At 36.3% G+C, this 24861-nt stretch overlaps 2 protein-coding genes across 3 annotated transcripts in view; one reads left to right on the top strand and one right to left on the bottom strand.

Moving 5' to 3' along the window:
- Window positions 1–16082, bottom strand: part of CWC27 (CWC27 spliceosome associated cyclophilin) — a 102122-nt gene extending 86040 nt beyond the window's left edge. Inside the window, exons 1-9 of one of the 2 annotated variants that reach the window (XM_027732337.2) lie at window positions 15793–16082; window positions 15208–15304; window positions 13530–13642; window positions 11987–12130; window positions 11177–11275; window positions 10933–11036; window positions 9708–9777; window positions 6156–6235; window positions 3862–3895 (exon numbers count right to left, since the gene is read on the bottom strand). In XM_027732337.2, the coding sequence (XP_027588138.2) occupies window positions 3862–3895; window positions 6156–6235; window positions 9708–9777; window positions 10933–11036; window positions 11177–11275; window positions 11987–12130; window positions 13530–13642; window positions 15208–15304; window positions 15793–15834 (783 nt within the window). In that variant the 5' untranslated portion in view covers window positions 15835–16082. The remainder of the gene's footprint in view (window positions 1–3861; window positions 3896–6155; window positions 6236–9707; window positions 9778–10932; window positions 11037–11176; window positions 11276–11986; window positions 12131–13529; window positions 13643–15207; window positions 15305–15792) is intronic. The other variant, XM_027732336.2, reaches the window with a different exon arrangement.
- Window positions 16083–16168: 86 nt separating this feature from the next.
- Window positions 16169–24541, top strand: SREK1IP1 (SREK1 interacting protein 1). Its single transcript, XM_027732340.2, has 5 exons — window positions 16169–16248; window positions 18725–18772; window positions 20298–20438; window positions 22515–22587; window positions 23937–24541. The coding sequence occupies exons 1-5, from the start codon at window positions 16236–16238 to the stop codon at window positions 24124–24126; spliced, it is 465 nt and encodes a 154-aa protein (XP_027588141.1). The 5' UTR covers window positions 16169–16235; the 3' UTR covers window positions 24127–24541.
- The last annotated feature ends 320 nt before the right edge of the window (window positions 24542–24861 follow it).

The following is a 24861-nucleotide window of genomic DNA, read 5'->3' as shown; positions in this document are numbered from 1 at the left end:
TTTATTGATTGGAAATGGTAAAACTCCTTTAGATTTTTTACTACAAAATGTTGAATATGGAAATTTTTTTCTTATAAATGTAATCTCTTCCAAAGAAAAATACTTCATTTCAAATCAAACTTTTCAAACAAATTGAAAAAATTTGCTTCAAAGGGAACAAAAAAAAATGAAATATAAGAGCTTTTCATACACGAATTACATCTTTTTTGTATGGTTGAAAAAATTAAAACCAATCTATTGTAGATTATCAACTCCTACAGGTCTACAGATGACATCATAGCAATGTGATATTACTCTGGTCACTGTTCACAAATCGAAAATTTGAACAAGGCAATACACTAAACTTTCATTTTCCACTAAAAGAAAAACAAAATTCAAGAACTGCCTGCAACAGGGCTATACTACAGTCATGATGGGATGGAAGAGGTTAGCCCATCAGTCTCTGTGAGGAAATTTACAAATACTAAGTTGATCAAAACAGGCTGTGAAAACGTGTGGAATCAATCATCCCAACTTGCTACACAGGTCCTAGCAGAGGGCAAAAGGAGATAAACTACCTTGTTCGAAGACATTTGGAGGTAGAAATAATTGTAGAATGAAAATGTGGCCTGATCAGATGAAAGGATCTAAGTTTGATCCTTCTTCCTTGAAGAAGGAAGTCTGCATGAACCTTAATGGAAGAATGCAAGCTCAAAGATTACATGGTGTATCTTTTTGCTTTTACTTTGGTGTGATGCTAATCAGCAAAAGAAAAGTGTAAGATACTACATGACTAATTTTAACCACACAGAGAAAGGATACTTAAAAATGGTGTTCTTGGGAACTGTATCCAGGAGACAGCCAGGATGTAAGCTCTTGGAAAGGAACACTCTGAAGACCATGTGTATGTCCTGGGTGTGAGGGACAGTTAGGAGGAAGAGCACCATGAAGACCACGTCCATAAACATGGAGGGAGAGAGGGTAGAAAAGTAAAAGCAGCAAGGGGCACAATTTTGGGAACAGAAGAGAAAAATCAAGAGCTGGATTTCAGAAGCCGTACTTAAGTCACTATTTAGGAATCTTCAGATGACCATACTTAGATTTGAGATTTAGGCAAGAGGAGACCAGTCAGGAATACAAAAAGAAATCTCTGAATATTTAGCACAGTAAAAGAGCTGAATATTTTCCGGTGAAATAACTGAAAGGTTGTTCTGGGTGTTTTGTCTGCTCTTTTTAAACAGGCGAAGAGAAAAGTGGAACAGGATGAGCATTTCCCTTAATTTACCAGAAAGGTATTGTTTGACAAAGGAGATAATGAAAATTTCTGAAGGATGTGCTTACTTGATAAATTGTAAGGGAGATGGGTGACTACAGCCCTAAATGGCAGGGAGCAGAATCCAGAAAAGAAAGCGACAGGACTGTATTTGAGGTGTTTACAGTCAGGGATAAAGACAGACTCCTGGTGGAGATTTGGCTAGGGCTTAGGTAAGAGTATTTCACTGAAACAGTTGGATAGGAGAACTTCTGGAATAAAACCAGCAATCTCTGGACAGATTGCAACTGCTAAGTAGTAAGCTAGTAAAAATTACAGAAATCTGAGTAACAGGAGAGGAGTTCCATGGACTGTATTTTAAAATGGAAGAGACAAAATAGTTCAACTTTTCCCACTGAGCTAAATCCCCTACTTCCCAAACCTAATATTACCCTCAGTTTGCACAGGATTTTACTGGTTTTCTTCTAGAAAACTGAGAAAATAGGATATAACCTTCTTCCTCAACCTCTTCCCTCCTGCAACTCTACTCTTTTCTCCTGCCTAGTCTTCTCTTTCAGTTCCTCTTCTGTCTCATTAACTCCACCTGACCTTCTGTCTTTTAGACTCCTGTTTTTCAGAAGTCTCATTATCAACTAATAGAATTAACACATTTCCACCCAGACTGAACTATCTGACACCTCAAAAGGGCTGTTCTGTTGGATGATGGGTGTTCTCCATGTGACACAGAAATGGAAAACTGCCTGCCTGAAAGCTGTACTACTTTTTGCTGCTGTTATTATCTGGGTGGAGTTGCCCTATTTTTCTCTTTACTATGAAAATTAAAATGTAATGAGATACGTTGTGACAGAAGGACTAATGGCTATTGTATGAAATATGATTTTCCTGTTTAAAAAGGTTATTGAATTGGGGGGTGGATATCAAGTTTTATTTGTACATAATACTGCACAAACCTTACTGTTCAGCAACTCATTGACAAATAGGGAGAGGAAAACAAATTGTGCAAAAAGGAGAAATTATACTGTTGGGGAAAAAAATTTCAATCTTGTGAACACATTTCACATAATGCTTTCATTAAAGACTTGGGTACAAAAAGCATCTTAAGAAATAGCTATACGGTGTTGTTAATACAAAGGATCTGACTCTCAGAGAATGAAATGTATGACTTTGAGGACTGCAGTAAGAGAAACAGGATGATATTTAATAGCATGAACAGCAAGGCCAGGTGCTTAGGGAATATTAATAAGTTTCTCTTATATGCTAGGGACTTGTTGGGGGATGCAGGGAGATCTGGAAGAATTATGTGACCATATGATTAGCTACAAAACTACCAACATGTCGCAGCCGTGTAAATGTGAAAGTGATCCTGTGACATGTTAATTGAAATAACTCTAAGAGAGATGATAAAATACTAGTACCACTTCACAAGACTCCAGTAACTGCCTGAAATGCTAGATCCTAACTAAAATCTTTCAATGAAATGAAATCTAAGGAGAATACCTATCCAGGAAAAAAAAAAGTCTCCTATTTCCTACTTCAGATTAATCAGGTATATTTATTTAAATTTTTATTCTTCAGCCTAACACGTCCACGTTCTGTACTCCCTGAATCCAGTTCACTTAACAAAGGGCTATTTGAATATCTGAGGAATTATTAATTAAATAGCATTCTCCAAAACCTTCTAACGCTTAAATGCTCCTGCACAGAAGGAATTACAATGGAGGAGAGTCAAAAAAACTGAACTCTTACTATGCCTTCTGGAAAAAGCAGGAGGGAACAGGGTGCAAGCAGATTTTTTTTAGGCAGAAGAACTGGACAGATTATGGTCTTCCTTTACTTCCACAGTGCATCAGGGAACAGTATAGTTAGTACTTGTGCATGATGGATAGACATATAAAACAGCACTTTTCAGGATTCAGTCTGGGGAACGGGAGATTATATTCCTAGTCAAATATTTTATCCTTGTCTCAACAGCAACTCGAAGGCGCACTCCCATGACCTATGATTAGAGACAGAGACAGCTAGAGAGCTTGCTCTGAACCATGACAATTTTCTTGTATTTAGAATACCCTCCATGTTTAGTTGAATGTTACTGCTTGATTATTCAGATTTCATGTCTTTCAGAGGTGGCAGTCTTCATCAATACAATTTAAGTGATAAGTATGCATTGAAATTTTGTTTTCTTGGAAGAAACCTTTCCAATAGGGTTCTCGCTCATAAGCAGACTCACCCTCAAAAATTGCAGTTATATCATTATTCATGACAAACTTAATTGTAACTTTTTTTAGAAGCAATTTCAAGGCTTTTATCATGCTAGTGGTTTGTCACTCTGTGGTACATAACCCATATACCATAATCCCATACACTTAATTTACTGACTGAAATACAGAATAAGCAGTTTCTATAAAATACAGTAGGTAGTGTGCTAACTCTATCCTGCTGTGAATGTTCAAAATGGCCAAACCTCAGAGCTCTGAAAGAGCCTCCAGCTTTTGCTGGAAATCTGACTTGACCTAGTTCTCAAAAATCTCTAAAGTAGCATTTGTTCTCCCAAGAAAATCTAATTTGCACACAGTAAAAAACAGACTTATTTGTAAAAAAGTGTTACTTACCTCACTCAAATCCCTTTCCTCACTTGCTGTTCCACTAAAAAAAGAAAAAAATGTAATTAATTTGAAGTTCTAGAGGAGATTTAAAATACCACTTAAAAAACCCATTTCTTAAATAAAAAATTTTGTTTGGTTAGCTACCTGAAATTTTAGTCAACTTAGTCATTTGTGTCATCATCACATTCATCTTAAAAGTATCAATTAATATAATCTTCTATCATTTAACTATCACAATTTTTCCTAGTTAGAAATGTTTAAAACTATGGACTTTCATACAGTGGATGAAGTCTAACCATATCTTGAGCTATCCAAGCAAAACAATAATGTATACAGTTAAAAGAAAAAACCCACCAAAACTCACTTAAGATGTTTTTGATTTCATATGTCAAACAATAAAAGCATTTAATTCCAAATAGCTTATTTTTGGAAAGTCTTCCTTATACAGGCATTCTACTGATAATTAAGCTTAACAACAAAATTTTAATTTGTTATACAGCTACAGTTTAGTGAATTAAAAAAGAAATCTATTTGAATATACTAAAGCTAACATATCCACTGTTAATTAACACAAATTAATAATAAAAAGCCTTGAAACTTTTTCTGTCCCACAATTTAAAGAAGAAGTTACGTTAGAGAAAAAGCAAGGAATATCAAATGAGTCACAAAAGTCAAGGCTTTGAAGTGTGCTCTAGGCAATCAATAAGTAACCAAGGCCATCACAGAAACTCTAAATGTGTTGTAATAAATTACATTAATAAGGTGCTGCATCTGGGTCAAGGCAACTGCTGGTATCCATACAGAATGGACTGAGAGCAGCCCTGCAAGAAGGACATGGGGTGCTGGTGGATGAAAAGCTGGACATGAGTTGGCAATACATGATTGAAGCCCAGAAAACCAACTGTATCTTGGGCTGCATCAAAAGCAGCATGGCCATCAGGCCAAGGGAGGGGGTTCTCCCCCTCTGCTCTGCTCTCATGAGATCCCATCTGGACTGCTGAATCCAGCTCTGGGATACTCAGCCCAGAAAAAACCAGAAACCTGATGGAAGGACTCCAGAGGTGGGCCATGAAGATGACCACCTCTTCAATGAGGAAAGGCTTAGAAAGTCAGGGTTATTCAGCCTGGAGAAGACTCGAATACTTACTGCAGCCTTTCACTGCTTAAAGGGGCTCTATAAGAAAAACTGAGACAGACATTTTAGCAGGCCCTGTTGTGATACGACAGGGGGTAATGGTTTTAAATTAAAAGAAGGTAAATTCAGTCTAGATATAAGGAAGATATTTTTTATGATGAGGGTGGTGACACTGAAACAGGCTGCCCAGAGAGGCGGTAGATGTCCCATCCCTGGAAACATTTGAGGCCAGGTTGGATGGGGCTCTGAGCAACTCGATCTACTTGAAGATGTCCCTGCCCGTTGGGGTTTGGATGCAGTAAATTTTAATAGTCCCTTCCAAAGTAAACTACTGCACAATTTTATGATAAGCAAATTCTTGGAGTTGAGTGTTAAGATGAGAAAATTTAATGAAAATATATTGACTGTGGTTAAAATCAGAATTTAACAAATATTAAAAAGAAATAGAGAAGAAACCCAACTTTATCCAAGCATACAGATTTATGATTCACCTCATTTTTGATGTGTTTTTTTAGATTTGAAAAAAAAAAAGATACTTTTGAGCATAAGCAGGGTTAGAGGATTGGGAAGAGCAACAAGAATAACCATGGTGGAGAAAAACTTCTGCATGAAGAAAATTTGAGTAAACTTTCAAAAGTTTAGGTTAGAAAAGAGATGGTCTAAGAAAGTATTGTGGTAAAGAGACGTATAAAGGGACTGACTGCTCACTGTCTCTTCTAGAATGAGAGTTAAAATTTATCAAATGATGCTGGCAGACCCCAAGGTTCAGAACAAAAAGGGGAGATACTTCTTCCTGTACCAGACCGGATGGTGTGAACAGAAATAATTTTACAAGGGACTTAACACATATTTTGAAGAGAGCTCTATTTAAGATTACTAAATAGACGAACCACATCAAATTCTGACAGTCCCTTGAGATTAAAGTTGATGGAGGCTGGGAAACCACTGTGATAAACATTACACTTGCTCTGCTTTAATTCTTTGTTGGGCATCCACTGATAGCCAATGTTCGTAACAGTGGGTTAGAGAAATTTTTTCTCAGATCCAGCACTGGCATTCTTAAATTCTTAAAGAGTGACAGACAAACAATGAGTACACATAATGTTAATCGGGTGTAACAACTTGAAAGTAAATCTGTTCTGGAAACTGGAAATCACATGTTAACCTTTTGACAGCAGGAACTGAGCTCAGATGTGGATCATCCTTCAGTAGATCATGACTACTTTTACTTTTTCCCTTCATGCTCTGTTAAAAGAAAAAAAAAAGAAAAAGATATTTATTTCAGTGTTTAAGAGGATAGATAGTGAAAAAAGGTTATGGTAAGAAAAAGGCAACTTGTTTCTTGTTAGTTTTCATCTAACTAGTAAGCATAAACATTTTTATGAGCAGAAGAACAGAGAAAGTATTCCAGAAAGAGAAGCATCAAACTGACTCCATGGATTTAAAAAATATTTTTGCAATACCAATGCACTTAGTTTTAAAGCAAAGAGAGGAAAAAAATAAGAAAGAGATTGTTTAGTCATGCCAATAATCACATATCATAAAGATACAGTCTAGCACATATACACTTGAGAGAATGAAGAGGTAAGACCCTGACTTTCCAAGAATGGCACATGACAACTCAAAGAACTACCATGCACAAGGCAGTACTTATTAACTGGAAGAACACTAATTAGACCCTTAGGAATAAAAAAAAGAAATTAACAAACTGCAATATATCAACCTGGAATACATCCTGCAGGAATCATCTACTGACACAAGGAGTCAAATAAATCTAACAATACATAAGCTCTTCTGGCAGAAAGACTACAGTAAGAAAGCATTCCCCATGATAATCCAAAAAAAAAGAAAAGTATACTTCAATTTCAGATTGAAATCGGAGTGAAAATCTCTGCTACAGAAACAGTCTGTATTGTTACCTGAATGTCTCCATTGCAGATGCACTGCATAATCCTTCCAGGAGGACAGTAATTGTGTGGACAGATCTTACCCATTTAAATGCAACTTCAACTTTTTATTATGTAGAAAACAAAGACTAACACATTCAGCAACAGAGTGGTGTGTGTGTTTGGAGCGGGGGTGGGTGTACTGTAAAGTGCTCCAAACAAGTACAGACAATCAGCAGTTTGGACATCAAAAGCTTCAGTTCAAACACTAATCAACAACCAGTGTGGGGCCCACTGTCAGATCCCTGAGTGAACTAATAGGGTTTGTGGCCTTGAAGGGTTTTACCGGGAGCCCCGGGTGCCCATGAGCACCATTCCAGCTCAGGCCTAAGAATATACTCACCGCCTGAACAATGTTGAAAGTATACATGTGTGTCTATTCTAGATGAGCCTGTTGGACCCACATTGTAAACTTGTCTCCAGTCCTATCTTCTGTTCCCATCTCTTGCTGCTTCTGACTGGACTCTGTGGTTGGGGACCTCAGCCTTGGTTCTTGCTTGTCATTTTCAGGACTGCTGATGGACCCTGTTATGAGGAACCAACTCTGCCTGCTATATCCAGATGCTGTGGGATTGTACCCCTCTTGGTAAGCACACTGTCTGTGCTGGAATCACTTTTACCTTTTCGCTTACCCTCCCTCATGTAGGTGTTCTGCTCTTGCCCCTCCTTGACAGTCTTCCCTAACCCTGTCATCTCTGCCCCCTATAACCTCCTGAGGTACACAAATTTTCTCTCTTAAGATTCATACTCTCTATAATATATCAATTTAGAGACTCCCCTGTTACAGAAGACACAATTTGACCTGTAACACTTAAATGACACCAATGGCCCTAATCCCTCATTTAATTTCTTTTTGAAAGCGTTTATAATTTTAATCATGTTTTGTGGCATAAATACTCACAACCTAAATTACAATACATTACAATAAAAATACATTTTTAATTGTACATTTATTAGTTCATTTATTTTTGTGTCTCAATCACCATACTGCAGAAAATACGAAAAAATTGTTCTCGTAATTTCCTTCTTTTCTCCCTTTTTTAAATTTTAAAGCTACTGTGATCCATATCCCTAGTTATTCTTCTTGCCCTTCTTTGTACAGCCTCAGAAACAAGAGGCCAATAATGCATTGCAGCAAAGGCAAAATAAATTCCCTAGTGTAGACTAAGTGTAGATACCCTGAAACACCTGAAATTGGGTTTTCATTTGCTCCTCAAATAATTTTAGGCTCAGCCTCACTACACTAAAAATTAACAGAAAATGTTCCCTTTTCCCAGATCTATTAGAGGATTCCTCAGTTACTTGCAGACTTTCCTCAAACTCTCTCCTTCAAAAGTACACCCTTTTTACACTGAAACAAGCAATACTTACTGCAATTCATAGAACGATTTTGAGTTTGTAAATGTCAAAGGATCTCATTATTAACTTTGACCTTCCATTTGTCATATCAAGAGAATGAAAGTTAGTGCTGACGTTCATGTACTTCAACTCAATCAACATTAAGGTAACGTCCAGAACTACAAAGATACTGATCTAGACCTTTTGGGAACAAGCAGTGAGGTTTAGGAAAGAAGGTTTTATTTTGTTGTAAAGAATGAACAGAATTTTTTCATAAACAGTTGATGCGGTTACTTATCCAGCTACAGCTAGTCCTTAATTTAGTCATGACAAACAGGAGAATCAGATTTTAAGGCTGAGTTGAAAGACAGCATGACAACACTGAAATTAGGCTTATCATGAAAGCCACATTCTATTTAGATAATTTTAAACTGAAAAGCAAGTATTTGGCATAGAAAGAAAGAACATCAAAGCAACTGAATTAAATGCAGTATTAAAAGCCAGACATATATCAAGAGCAAAACCACAGATGAGCATATTAAGAAAAACAAGTATAGTTAGTCTGACTGGCAACTTGAAAAAGAGAAAAATATTTAAAACTACTCTGCTGTCATCCTGACTGACATCATTTCACTGTAATATTGTCCATCATTATTCACTGTTTTTCTTTTGTATTTTAACTAATTCCTGAGGACTGACCACCATTTTTCACTTATGTGGTACAGGACTCAGGATCATGTATCCTGTTCACTATCTGAAGCAGAGAGGTACCTGAACTGTAGAAAGCCTAGGGCTCTAGTGAAATAATTTGGTCGGCGGTAGAAACAAGAGTAACAACTTACTGAGAAGTTTTTAAATTAACTTTATTTAAGTTGCAAAGTCAGGGAAGGAAGTGTTCGATCAAAGACTACCTATGCAGCCCTAGTTCTGTGAAGGTGAACAATTCGCAAGAGTGCAACATTAAATTATGATAATGGACTATTTTCTCCACAGTAGCCCCACTTCATTTTGCACACAGAATAATGAATACACATAAGAACATGGAGCTAAGAATGCACTGGCAAAGCACAAGATGATCTTCAAAACTCAAGTATTTTACCATAAAATCCCACACTTTAAATTAAGGACCTGAAGAAGAATGAAGTACCTATCACCTACATGAATTTTAAACAGGAGACACAGAACTATACTATAAAACAGTATGTTCATGGAAATGTAGGAATTCCCTGTAGTAACTGAAGGCACCTTTAAAGTCATAAAAACCTCTGCTTTTATCAAAATGTTAAAACAGTAGAATCCTAAAAACTGAAGCAATTTCTAGTATTGTTCAAAACTCATACAAAAGAACAAGACTAAGAACTTTAAAGCTTTTCACAAACATGCAGAAAGGTAATTAAGTTGAAAATAAAAATGAGGATAATTTGATACAGTACCTGACTAACTCTACTGACTTCTTCCTCTTCTTCTTCAGCTTCTTCCCCAAAGGAAAGCAGGTTAAAGTTTCTTTAAGAGAGAAAAATAATTTTCTAGTAAAACTTTAAATACAGTCTTAGTAATATTCCATTATCTTTAAACATCTTATTTTCATGTTCTGTGCGATTTCAAAAAACTTCTTGTCCTGTTAAATATACCAATTCCAAACAACTACAACACGCTGCTTTGCTACAAGCTGTAAATATTTAGCAAAGCATGTTCCATTGAATTCCTGAGACAAAAAAGGACAGTGAAGCACCACCTAGACAATGTTAAGACACAATTTAAGAAATTCTGACTTGAGTAACTTCCACTGACTCTTATATGATGACAGCTCTGTTGCATTTTTAATTTTTTTTCCTCAACAGAGCAGCACTCAAGTAACAGATACAAAATGTTCAAGATATGATGGCTCGGAAAGGCATCAAATGTGCACACATCCACAGAATGTAATTAGAAGAAATAATGATCTTTAATTTTTTTTTTTCAAGAGTTAATTGTTTATGTGACGTTGGAACCAGGCAGTTGCAACATGTTTTATTTTTGTGCAGCAGAAGTGACAGCAGGCACACTTCAGATTTCCTATTATTTTTCATTGCCTGTTTGTGACTACAAATCTTCATTCACAGAAACTGAAATCTGCCATGTCAAAATGCCTGCCTTTTGCTAAGTATTTCAATGGAAAAGAAGTGGTAGTTGACAAAATAAGTTCAAAAAGTACAAAACAACTGAGTTATGGCCTGAAATTTGCCATGTCAAAATGTCTGCCGTTTGCTAAGTATTTCAGTGGGAGAGAAGTGGTAGCTGACCAAATAAGTTCAAAAAGTGCAAAACAACTGAGTTATGGCCCAGCTACTACTACTAGTACATTTCAACTGCAGTGTCATCTCAGTCACATGCTTGCCCATCCTGGCATATGGGAAAGACTCAAGCTAACTTTTACTTTTGCAACTATCGCCATGCACGAAACAGTCACAGCTCAGCTGATGCACAGGAACCACTTCAAAGAGAGACACTAGATCCACCTTGGAAGCAGGGAAGTAAATTTTGCTAAGATTATGTAAGATTACTCTGCATTTTGGTAAAGCCTTGTGCTTCAAAAGCAGAAACAGAAACAAAAAAATTGCCAAGCTGCAAACTAAAGGTGAAAGAAAATTAACCATTGCTTATGTTGTATATATTTACTTTGTGCCTTTTACTTTGGACTTTTTAGTTTCTTCTTCTGGTTTGTCCTTCTTCAGTCTTCTATTTGGTCTTGGGACAATGTCATCAAAAGGATTAAACAAAACCTGTGAAAAAACCAGAATTTTAGACACATCTTTACTAAGTATTTTGTTGTAATTTAATGATTCAGTATTTTAAAACAATATGCCAAGTTTTCTGAACACCGAATTTTAAAGCATCACTTTTCAAACCAGACCATACTCACCTCACTACTTCTTATTTTGTGTGGGCTGAGAGGTCTCTCTTCCTTGTCAACTTCTACTTCAGCAAGGCGCAACATGTTATATATTGTATCCCCTGTAACCTGGCAAATTTATAAAAAAGGCTTGAAAATCCTTGCCTGTAATTTTTGTTATTTATTCCTCAAAATGCAAGGCAATTATTATGTAAGAAATTTTGAAAATACAAATTATGTAGGAAATACTGTAAGCACGTAAGACTTATAAAAGAAAGCAAGTATAATGTACAAAGGTTTGGGGTTTCTAAATTTAATGGCAAAAGTTGAAGGAATATAGGTAGTTTTGAGAATGTACGCAGGGGAAGATGTCAAATTCTTATTCGTGAGCTATGAAACAAAAACCACTGAAATAGAAAAATATTTGGTTTATTTTCTTCTAAGTAAATCACAAGAGTGGTAAATTCATTCTATGTTTTACATTTTCCTGATTCTTCTTGAGTAATTAGAATCTAAGCACACAATTTTCTTAAATGTCATTAGTATTAGATGAACTCATTAATAAAACAGAGGCATAATAATATTAATAAGACTATTTAAAGGCAGCACAACATGAAAATACAACTTAGAAGAATAACAACAGCAAAGTACAGAATAATGGGAACAACCCATAGAAACATTTCTGCCAGATATGGGAAACAAAGAGAAAGGAGACAGCTGAGAAAGCAGTGAAATAAATTTCAAATGTATGTAGCAGCAAACAACACTAAATTAGCCTTCAGAGAAACTTATAGTAGCTTCTGTCAAATTTAAACTGGGACTCTAGTTCACACAGCAGACCTTTCCAAAGATTGTGTGCTTGTTGTTAAGTTCATCTGCACGACCCAGTGTAAAGAAAAACTGACTCCCGTTATCATGGGGCCCAGCATTTGCCATAGCAACAAGTCCTCTTCGATTAAATCGCAGTCGTGAGTGGAACTCATCCTGTCAAAACAGAAGAGAAAACAGTACCATTTAAGTCTGTAATTATTTTTTTCACTTCTTTAGCTATGGCTTATTTACATCAACATGCACACACAGAAAATACGCTGTTAAATTTTTTTTTTAAATTCAGACAGTAATAAATCCGAAGTATTTTCAAACTTAGTGCCACAATTATATTTAAAAGTTTCCATTTTGAGCAGCAAAAATTATTTTAGTCAATATTTTTAATCCTGTATGCCTACAATAATGCAAACAAGTGAACAACCTTCAAAAGAAACCATAAACACATAACCAATGAACACCAAACAAAAAATTAGAAACTAATTGACAAAATAAGTTTATTGACAAATCAATAACAGAAAGACATATCATTTAATAAAAATCCTCAAATTTCTGTCTTGTAAATTTTATTTTTCCAATTGTTCCCTAAAAATCAACTGTTATTCATTATTTCCATTTGCTTTCATTACCCCCAACATTAAGAAAATCAGAAGTGTTTTAAAAAGTAACTGCATTTCATACATTTCATCTAAAAGTACCATTCTCGTGAATCACTGTATTTATGTGAAAAATCATAATTCATGTAAAGTAACTGAAAGTAACCACAATAAGAGGTTGTAATAATACATTAATGCAAAAATCCATAGGAAGAACATTTTCTTTACCATAAGAAGGCAAAATAGGACTCCTTTCAAAGTAAAGAGAAAGTGTTGAGTAATACACGAATACCGTGGTAACATCACAATTCTAAACACTGCTATATTGAGATAGTATTAATTTTAAGCAGCAATGCTACTACAGTATTGGTAATACTTGTTTTGTTCTCTGCTTAGTTACCAATCCCTCCCAAAACTTCACATTCATGCCAAATGTACAAGTCTAGGGGCAAGATGATGCAAGGCCCAGCGTCAGGTTATGCACCTTCAGTCATGAGCCTCCCACATCCGAAATAAAATATCAGGCAGGACAGAACACAGCCACTGAGCCCGCCTAGCTTCACTCAGGATTTGACCCTCCTGGCTAAGTGATGAACCATGATGATAACAGTAATACCAATGGACACATATACAGCCTTCAGAGACCTTTGCTAAATGAGATATAATGTGCACAAACACTTCTGAGTTGTCATATATCAAGACTTACTCTTCATTCTTCCTCTCCCCAATTTTCTTTTGCGAAGCTCATGCTAATGAGCATGATACATTTATCATAATATCAGAATAGCTAGATTTAAGAACTCTCAGTTCAAAGAGACATATTCAAACACACTGAAGCAGCATGTGAAATAAAATACTGCACATGTTTCATATAACATTTGATTTTTCACAACATAACATGGCGGAAGAACAACAGATAGCGAATAACCAAAAATTAATGCATGAGATATACAGAGACACACCTTGAAGGGAGCTCCATAGACTGACTCTCCTCCTGATCCAGTACCAGTAGGATCACCTCCCTGCACTATAAAGCCAGGCACTACTCTGTGAAATATTGTGTTATTGTAATACTCTAAAATAAAGAGGAAAAAAGAATAAAACATTAAATACATGTTAGTGGTCTCAAAATCAAACTTTCATATAGATCATGCAGGGATGTCCAGAGACTGAAGTCCCAGAAAGCAAGTACTGTCAGTAGATTTTGCTGATGTCACTAGGTTCCCTTCTGTTCCACACAGTCTTACAAAAAAACCCCTGCATTATCATATGTTTCTGTTGCAAAAGACCCTACTCATCACTACCAAGATGATCAACTACTTTCTTTTCAGCTTTTAAGTTTTTTTACTGGAATGATACTACAATTACAATGCATCCATTTAAAAGGAGAGCTAGAACTACTATGCTCTGCCTCACACAATGTCTCACACACAACATCAGCCATTTTCATATATCAGATGATTAGCACTTCCATGGACCAGTGTAGAACACACATGGTCCACTTTCACTACTTACACTGTGCCTAAACTGATAATTTTCGCAAAATGAAATTGGCGGCACATTTTTCTCCTTATCTTCTTATCTATCTATCTAATCTATCTTATCTATCTATCTGATAGATAAGGGTTACACGATCATAAGAAAACAAAAGGAATGAAAACTTTACTTGACATATATTTCTGGTTGATTTTTTTATTATTATTACTTTTGAACAAAAATAAATCTGCAGCATGCTGTAAGACAAAGCAGGGTCTGCAAATGTCACAGCATAACTAGATATAATCATGGGTGGCTATATGCCAGGATACTCACAAGAAATACTCAAATGTACTATACAAAGCATAGGATATTACACAACAGTTAGAAAAAAATCAGAAAAGAAAAAAAGTCCACTGAGGATAAGTGAATTCTTACCAAGGGCTAAGAAACTGATTTACCATGTCAAAAAATTTCAACTATAGGTGTAATAACACAGAACAGGCTGGATCTGTGCTGGAGGCACAAATCCTAGGCTGCTATTTCTGCTTAACAGATGAAGGCGAAAAGAACTCTTAGCCACTCTATGAATGCAAAAATGGGATAATAGCAGCAGTTAGAAAACATATAAAGGCATCAAGTCCTTCACAAATTTTTGTTACAGTTTCCCAAGAGGGAGCTTCTTATTTTGGTACCCACTACTTCAGTGGAGAGCTTTACAGAGGTTCTGTCAACAAAAAAATACAGGAAATAAAAAATCAGAAACACTCACAGAAAAAAAAAAAAAAGAAAAGGTAGTAAATATGGTGACACAGAAATGAGAATTTTGGAGGCTATCCAATATTGCATCAGTGCCATCTCATACACACAGTAAAGAAGTTATACTTTGTAGAGACTTGCTGAAAGTAAGCCTTTCCAAGCCTCTGACAGGCACCATTTCAGTAAAACTGCATCATCTGCTTAAGTTGAGAAAACTATCCAATTTTTTTTCTCCACTAGGTTCATTAGTAACCTTGAAAAACATCGTGTGAGTGTTAATAATTTTTAAATAGAAATAAACTTATTGAAGTATTAAAGTTAAAACATGTTTATAACCCCTATTTTACAAAAAAGGCACGAAGATTTCATATGAAGTAGTTTCAACAACTGCTATCCCATCATTACCTTCCATACAAAGCTGGATGAAGTTTCTACATGCTTTTGGTGCTTCTTTTGACCATAATTCTATATCTATCTCTCCTGCTGTTGTTCTCAGCAAAACCTACAAAAATACAGATAAGTGCATCATCAGTTTTATTGTAAGTTAGTCAGTGATCAAAGAATACCACTGCTTACTTTAAAAATACATCTGAATTTAGTATATTAGTAACAGTGATATACATTTAAATGTGTTGTATAGCTACTGTTAGTTCTAGATAGCATTTCCAGAACTTGAGATACAACTCTGAACTGATATGTATAGTAAGAATGTATAAAATAATCTGACCAGTGGATGTTTAGGATTGATTGGTCAGATTATGTGACCAATACATCTGTTCTAGAGCAAGCAGCAGCCACAAGTATTGAGGCCATGTTGATGAGAACACAGCTGCGCTGGGCAGGACACGTCTCAAGGATGAAGGATCACCTCAGAGTAACTTTAACCAAACGAGCCCAGCATGAAAAGCACCACCACACACGCACACAACCCGCGTCCCCCCATACCCCTGCAACAAAACTTCTCCACGACCTTCGCCCCGGCTGCCTCACCTTCCCGTTGGTGGGCGGCTCCTGGATGTAGATGTTGCTCATGGCGGTGAAAGGACCGTGAGACTACCGAACACCCGCCCGCGCCCGACCCTGGACTTCGCTGCTTATCCAGCGCTTCCTACCGCGCACAGCCGCCAGCCATTTTGGGCACCTATACACAGCCCTGGGAAGGGGGGCGTGAGGCTGCCCAAGCCAGGAGGAGGGACGAAGAGGTGAGTCCCCGGCCGGAGTCTCTACGGGAGTCACTGAGAAAGGACGTCTTTTGCGAAAAAACCGAGGGCTTCTCCACACACCTGCAGTCCCTCCTCGAGCCTCCCGCCCGAGGGGCACTAAGGTCCCCCGCCTTCCCTGTGAGTGGCACGGTCCGGGTGTGCGCCGTGCAAAGCCTTCCGGCAGGGAGAGACGTCGGTGCAGACGCGGGCCGAGGCCGCGGGAGCGGCGGGATGGCCCTGCCGGGTGAGGGGCCGGGGGCGGGAAGGGGCAGGGCTGGTGGGATCGGGGCCGGGAAGGAGGAAATGGGGAATGAGCGGCGGGGTGATGGACAACTGCGTAGGGGGTGGTGGGGGCTGCTCTGGGAGGGAGGGCGGGAGGGGGGTACGGAGGTGGCGGGGCGGGCAAGGCCAGGGGCAGTGCAGCCTTGCGGGAGCATCCTCTGGGCCTCCCCACGCGCTTTTGGCTGATCCAGCCCTGCGTTCCCGTCGCCTCCTCCAAAGTCAGATCCGAAGAATGCTGGTGGTCAGCCTTGGTTTTCCTTCTCGATTGTTGTTCTTGGTTAACGTAGGTGCTCCAGCAGACTGTTGTTCAAACAGACCCGTTCGGAATGGTGGTGAGGTAGGGCAGGGAGAAACGCCTACACTGTTAACAGGGTGTTCGTGTCATTGCTGCAGTCTTGATCCTGAGAAAAAAAAGTGTATGGTTGGAGAACAGCTGACCAAACCTGGGCTTTGGTGAGCTACTTCTCTAGTGAAGTATAAGCTTAATAAGCTTGCTCCCATTTTAGAAGGAGTTCTTGAGGAAGACTCGTCTTTCTATTCAAAGGTTTGCAAAGCTTTTATTTTTAATTTTACGCTCCGGTGAGTGAACCAAGTCCTTAGTGTTGTGTTGGTTAATTTTCTTGAGGATTAACGAATGGGAAGGAGAAGAAATTACAAAAGGAAGCATCTAGCAATTTGTTTTAATTGGCTAAAATTTCATCTAGTCTAAACCTCAGCTTCTAACATTATTATTTAAAGCCAAAAATAATAATAAAATTTCAGTCGTCAGAATTCGGTGGGAGTATTGGGTGACAATATTCTTGTCAACTGCTGGGTGTTTCTCTTGGAAATCTTGACCTACACCGGAGATTTTATAGTGTGTGCATGACTTTACTGACCTCCTTTGGATGAAATACTAAATCTTTCTTTGCCTACAGGTCAGCTCTGTAGTAGGGCTGAAGTTTACTAAGTAGTAATTTTGGAATGTTGAGACCAGTTAGGTACCTCAGGTGATCTGGTTTCCTAGTCCCAAAGTGTAGTGAACAAGCAAACGCTGTTTTGAGTGGTTTTCTGATATGACATTTCAAGGTACAGGCATGCTTTTGTTTTTTGTTTTGTGACACTTCCTTCCATGTGTCTTTGAAATAGGCAGTCATGCAACAGGCACTTGAACACTGAGTTAATAGACCTTTAAGGGGATATGTAATACTAAGGTTTTGGGATCTGCAGAAAATCACGTGTTACAATGGAATGTATATATTTTTATTTCTTGGCTTTCCAGTACTCTTTAGGGCATAGACCAGTGAGTCGTCCAGATTTCCAAGTTAGTTTTTTCAACCTGGGGTTGAAGGTTTCTCTGTTATTTTGAGTAGAATTTTCTAAAGACAATGCTTGTCTCAGTAAATCATAGTTTAAATGCCTGGCATTGATGTACTCCCTTTCTGGTTCTCTAATTTCTGTAATAGATTTCTTATTATGTTTGATTATTTATATATTTAAATACATTAACAAGCTATTCAGAAGACACTTTATAACTATTTAAGTCACTGAAGTTTTGTTGGAAGATAGAAGGGTATCCTTTGCTTTTGGAAATTCGGTTGTGACATTCATTATGAATAGGCTCAGATGTTTAAAAATCATACTGATCTATTTGAAATACTGATAATACTGATAAATACTGATCTCTGGTGTTTCTCTTCTTCTGAATCATGTTCTCCTATTCCTGTTTAACTTAACTGTGGTCTCACGTGAGAAAATTCCACACTTTCCATACCTAAAATTTGCATTATTCTGGTCCTTCTTCCTGCTTAGCAACTACAGACTTTTTTGTTACTCTCTTCACTTTATTATACATTTGCTTTCTTGCACCTCTTAATTCTTTGTATTTGGTGCCATGTTTCCTGGATTCAGAATCATTTAACAATTTGTTGACTTTTTTTTTTTTCTGTCTTTTCTGGACTGATTTTTTTGTTTGCTTTGTTTTTTAATTGCCGTTTAAAGTCAATTCCTGTAATTAAACTATAAATCACTTCAGAGTTCCAAGTGAATGTCTGTCAATATCCATACACTGCTAGAATTTTTAGGTACACTTAGTGTGCAGTTACAGATTACTGGAATGTCAGGTAACTATTATTACTGTGCTCATACTGTAACTAAACAAATGCATAAGCTTTCAGAGAGGTGGAATAATTATTAAAATTATAATGGAAAGGTCATGATAAATCAAATTAGGATTTGGCAATAAGTTATGTGAGTGGTTTATACTACACAGGAAAGTGACCGTAGAAATGCACTCTTTTGCCTTTCTTTAAGTTTTTCTTAAGAGATATGTACTTTCATGTGTACTTAATACTCTGAGTGATCACTTTTGTCTGTGTATTGACATTATCAAGCCAGATTTGAAAGAAACCTGAGGGTTCTGTTTAGCGAGACCTCATTGGTGAAATTTTCTCTTTCAGGCGGAAATAAGGATAACATCAGAGCAGGATGCAAAAAGTGTGGTTACCGTAAGTCAACAATAAACAATATGAAGTTACAGTGTTTTGTTCAATTTATGATTTTGGAACTGCCTTTGTCAGTTTTAAATACCACATTTTTAAAATTTATTTATTTCATTTTCATTCTCTGGCTTCTCACACCTGTTGCTGCTTTTGAAAACTCTTGAGTTTCTCGGAAAAAAAATTTTGCTATAATATTCATATATACTACATTTGCAGTAGTAAATTACTTGAGAAAGTTTGAATTGAAAGCATCGTCTTTGATACATACTGAGATTAGCATTTGTGCTTCTGAATCTCACTGCAAACAGGCAGGCACTTCAGCTCACATTAAGGCCAATCTATGTTACAAGAAAAAATAATTTAAAATCTGTGTGATCTTTTAAACCAAGAAAACATATTTCCTTGAGCATTGTGTATTTCAAGAGGCAGTTACTTTTATTATTTATAAGTTGTGCAGTTAGCATTTAGCTCATGCTTTGCATTATATACTGATCATACAGGTATGTCTGTGGCTACTTTCCTGATGAATGGAGAGAGGTCTTAGTGAAGATTTTAATTTGTTAATCACTAACTCTTATATTTAGAACAACGGAGGAGTAGACACTGTTTTGCAGTGAGTTATATTGAACTTTTAACACAGTGATCTAAGCTGTTAGAGTTTTTTTATGAGCGTTACATAGGGTGACAGGAAAAAGTCTTGTTTCGTTCTTCCACTTCAGACTTTGCAAGAAAATTTGTCACTGAATTGTTTTGTGTATGTCTTCTTCAAAAGGACCGTGGATATCAATATAGATTTAGTGCTCTGTTTCTACATGCAGCAAGTATCAGAAACTTTCTGGAAGAGAGGGAAACCTGTAGTCAAATCAAACAATCCCTTTTTGTGTTCCTAAAAGCTCTGTCTTCAAGATATAGGTGTTTTGATGTGAAGAACGTGAGTTTATTTCAATTACTACTTGAATTCATGTGTCTCCCAAACCATTTTTTCAATTTCTTTTATTTCACTTTATTATTCCATTAGGCTTGTTCAGCACAAGGTTTCTAACTGGTCATGATTATCAAGATGTAACTAAGAAAATTAAAAATACTAGTCAAGTAGTAACTTAGTCAGTAGTAACTAGTGGTTGTAAAGATTATAGCTCATAAGCAAATAGGATTCTGTGATTTCACCAGATGGAGTTAAAAAGAGCAGTATAACACTTGCTTTAGTTTTTTAAATATTTCACTTGATGCTTTTAGGTAGTTTCTGAGAAAGTATCCAAGACAATTAAAAATAGAAAAATAAAAGTTGAACAAAATCTTTAACGGAAATAGGAGAGAGGTCATAAAGCGTGGCTAAATGGAAGAGCATTGCACAACCTGTCAAAGTTCTTGGAGATTTTTTCAAAGTAAGGCCTCTCCTGCCTTATTCACAGATTCCAGCCTACCCTTTTTTCAGTTCTCAAAACCAAGTAATACAAAAGTGGATGTTCTTTAGTTTCTGATATTTTTTGCTAAACAGTAATTTTTCTTTCTTTATATTTGTTTTGTCCAGCTGGTCATTTGACATTTGAATGTCGAAACTTCCTCCGAGTAGATCCTCAAAGAGATATTGTTTTAGATGTTAGCAGCACTAGCAGTGAAGACAGTGAGGAAGAAGAACTACAGAGATTGCAAGCCATGCGTGAAAAAAAGAGTAAGATGTTTTTTGTGTTTTTTTTTTCTTTTCAGTCATAGAATACATTGAATAATGGTCTTCTGAAGTGTAGGAACTCTCATTTTATCCTTTTTGATAACTACTATTAGTTCTTTTAGCTTGTGATTTAATAGTAGGTCTTGTACTTCCTATGTTCAGACTTAGAGATGTGATACACCCACTTTTTTATTAGTATTAATTCCTGTCATAGGAAATTACTAATGTACCCATTTGGAACATCTCAAAAAGGGCTCCTAAATGCAAAAGATTATCAGACTGTTACTAAGAAGCTGCTTAGGAGAAAATGATATGGATGTTCTGAGTTAATCTTTTGATTATGGCATGTAGTTTAAACATCTTATAACTAATGACAAATATGACAATTTCTCTCCAGCTTCTGAGTAGGATTTTGACTGAAACAGCTAGTAAACTGGAATTTAAACATTTATATTTGGAGAATTACTCTTCTATGTTTGGAAGGTGTGAGTATGAATTGTTTGTCAGAGAGAATAGATGGGCTGTTTATCAGGTACTTGAGTTCATTTGAATTTGGACTTCAAAGAAGTAGTTCCCCTAAGTAAGAAGGAGAGGTTACTCCACCACAGCATGTTTTAAATGAATGAATGTTCTTCTTCTCTGCCAAAACATCATGTTTTGTTCTGTTGCTCTCTCATTCCAGACTTGACATTTAGTTCCTACTGAAGATGCTATTTAGGGAGAAGGGAAAGATAGAGCCTCGTAGTTTGCTGCACACTTCAAAAGAAATGGGTAGTCTGCTTGACAAGAGTGCTGAATTAGTACTGCAATGGTCCTTTCTTGGGACAAGTCTCTTTGAAAAAACTAGTTCCCACTTATGTATTTCTGAATGTAAGGATTGGGGGTTTTTTGGCCCTAACTGATTGAAGATGGATACCTGCAGGGAAAGCAGCTGTTTACCTGATCTTCTGATATCTATATTTATTATATTTTCTTTCTCAAACTATGGCTGCTAAGGAGACATGTATCTCTAACTGTCAATAATCTAGGCAGAATTTTACCATTTTCAAGTGGCCTCATCTCGAGATTTTTGCACTATTTTCTTAAAAAAATACTGAGTGTTTGTTCGCCCATTCTTGTTCATGTTTTTTAATTGCTCCAAAAATAATGTGCTTTTTTAATTCATATTGAATTCTTTCAAATTTTGCTCCAGAACGTACAGACCAGTAATTTGTATTTGTGGTATCAAATGTATCACTGCACTAGTAGCGTGCAGACTTTGTAGAAAGCATGATAGGAATAAGATGAAATGCTCAAAATTGACTGTTCTAGGAATAAATTATAAAGACAGTATTTTCCTGTTAACTGACATTGTAATTAATATTTATTTAGTGAATTTGCATTTGGAGAATTAAAAAATACTTTTTGAACTGGTATAGAAAAATCTAAGATCAGAAATTTCATCTCCAGTGTGATAAAAATATATTTTATAAGTGAAATGTGAAGTTACTATGCAGTACTATACAGCATTGGGGCAGGAAACAAACACAACCAGATGAGGGGTAATGCTTCTGTCAGCCTTTGTAGATGGTGCATGGAAAATTAATTCATTTATCTTAGTTATAGCATTGCTATTTGTGAAGTGTGAAAGGAAGATGTGTGAATGTAATTCAGGTTACATTCCTGAATATCTTAAGGGAATATCCTTTTTTTTGGTATGTTCTAGTTAAATGGCCTGCTTTCAGACTTAGGCAATAATATGGTAAGTGTTAAGACTGTTAAAATACAGAAAAACAGATATGAAAACCTGAAGCTGATGTCAACGTGTAGGAAAAGTTACAACTTTTTGCTAAGTTTTACCGGCCGTCCTTCCTTCTTAGTACTTAGATCCAGGTCATTACAATGTAAGCTGTGTATAAAAATCTTGCCACTCTGCAAAATGTTTCTGAAATTGTTGCACTAGACCAGAATTTGGAGGAAGGAAAAGATAACCTTTTCACAGGAATTTTGTAGTAACTTTACATTGCTATTGAAGCCACTCTTTTAATTCTGATCTAAATTCAGACAAGTGCTTTTTAAAATGTAACTTTTTACCCATAGATTTAAATGAAGAGGAAGAAAAAAAGAAACAAAAAAGAAAAAACAAAGAGAAGACAAAAAGACTAAGGAAAAGGTAACTCGTATCACACAGCTGTTTTCATTTCAAAACACAGCTTCAGAAATATTTCTGATACTTGGGTTGTCTCTCAGAAGATATTGCTTCTTTTTATGCAGCTTGATTTGCAAGTACACCTTTGGTTTGAAAAGTTTCCTCTTTTCCAGTGAGAACTTGTTTGTTCTTGGATTAATGGTAAAGTCATGGGCTTTTAGCTGTGTAGTTAGGATCATGGAAGTTTTGAAAACTATAGTAAGCTGGAGGTCTGCAGATTGGAGAAAGCAATGTTCCCTCTGACTGGAGAAGGCTTCCTGCACTTCAGAGACCCTAAGATTCTTTGCGTGCACACATTCACATGTAGACACACATGCAGGCACACACATGCTCTGAGTAACATGCAGTTATCAAAAGGAAAACTTCTGTAGTTTTACTTGGCATCTGTTGAGTTTTAGTGCACCATCAGTGTAGAAGCCTAAAAAAAGTATTATTATGAATCTGAGTTCTGACCTGATGATTGATTGGTTTGTCTTTTAAGATGAAAGTAATGGTTAATCATTAGGACTGTTGATAAGACAGTGTCCCAGGAACTGCCCTGGGAGCTATAAAATGCGTAATGTATTTGGAGACCACAATAAGATATTTTTCAGAAATAAAGAAACAGGATTTAATACTGGTTGTACTGACAGTTTTTTCCTTCTTTATTTACATCGTGTAGCTCTAACTTCCACTTTTGAAAACAGTATTTACACTTACAAAAAAGAATAGAAAAGAGTCAGTTTGGCTGTCGGTTTTCATGCAAGTAACTAATAGTTAATCATGTAAACAATAGCACGAAACTGCCCTTCTGAGTATTCATGATTACTTCATGACTATTTTATGTGTATAATCACTCATCATTGGTTAGAGACCAATACTACCAGCTGCAAGAGCATCCAAATTTGTCATACCAAGATTCTCTTAGATTTTTGCATTGGAGGAATAAATTAAGATTATTTTGAAGGCATTACTCTCACATTGTTATTGATCATGTGGTATTTTAAAAGCTGGAAGCTCTATCTTGCTGTCATACTTTATTTTCTGTTGATCTGTACTTCTAGTCTTTTTCTTCTTGAAGACTGAAAAAACGTACAACTTGCCTATTCCATAGTTTTTTAATCTGTATTGTAAACATACAAAAGTCTTATTAGGAAAGTCATCATTGAGGTTGAACATGCAGACTGAGATATCATAAGCTTTTCAGTGGATGCTACTGTGCAAATTCTACACCAAATTTTATTTGTAACATATAAATAGTGACATTTTAAAAAAAAATATCGTGGCATTTTCCTTCTTTATTAAATATTAATCTGTATTATTTTTTTCATTAGATCTTCTGCATCAAGTTCAGTTGAAGAGGAGGGGCCAAAGTCAAAAAAACAAAAATCACATAAAAAAGAAAGGGAAAAAGGGAAAAAGCATAAATCTAAGAAAGAAAAGCATCATAAAAAGGAGAAAAAGAAGAGACGAAAGGAGAAAACTTCATCTTCTGACAGTTCAGACAGTTCAAGCAGTGACTAAGATGCTGGTCTATTTTTGTGTTCACTTCTGCAGAGAAGGTGATTTTCCTTTCATATCAAATTTATTTATGCTTTGCAGTGCTGTTTTAAAAGGGGATATATGTATATTTTTGAGAAATCTATTTGCACACATCAGTGCTTCAAATTATTAGATGGACCATTTAGGAAAAAAATTTCAAGTTTATTAGTACTAAACCATGTAAGTTTAACTAATTTTTCACTCTTATTCTTAGTTCAGTTATGAGTAATTGTGTTTGTAATCCCTTACAGTAGGATATGGTAAACTTCAGTTTGCAAGCTTATGTGTAGAAAGATACAGACTTAACTATGCTTAATGTCAGAATGGTTAAATCTAATCTGGAAATTCAAGTGAGATTTTCTGTTATCCTTTAAATAAATGTATGTTTTACATAGCACTTTCTGCTTTCATCCATTAATCAGTAAGTGCAAATATGAAACAGGTCCTGAGAAGGGAGGAGTGGGCAATGAGGAGCTAAAAAAGATTGAGCCTTCAAAATTATCTTCAAAAATTGATCTAGTCTTAGACTGTGAAATACATGTACATGTTCTTTTGGCAGGATCACTGTAAGCAAGCTGAAAACAAACAGAAGCAAACAAAAACCATTAGTTTTTCTAAGTCCTTTCTGCTTGGGTTTTGTTCTTTCACAATTATGGCCATTTCATCTTTGACACATAGACCAGCGCGTGCGCACACACACACACATATATATCTCAA

Source organism: Pipra filicauda, unplaced genomic scaffold, assembly GCF_003945595.2.
Source record: "Pipra filicauda isolate LSUMZ 115617 unplaced genomic scaffold, ASM394559v2 scaffold34_size3990699_pilon, whole genome shotgun sequence".
NCBI classification, from domain to species: domain Eukaryota; kingdom Metazoa; phylum Chordata; class Aves; order Passeriformes; family Pipridae; genus Pipra; species Pipra filicauda.
The sequence above is the reverse complement of the archived record's forward strand: the minus strand, read 5'-3'. Positions and strand labels throughout refer to the sequence as shown.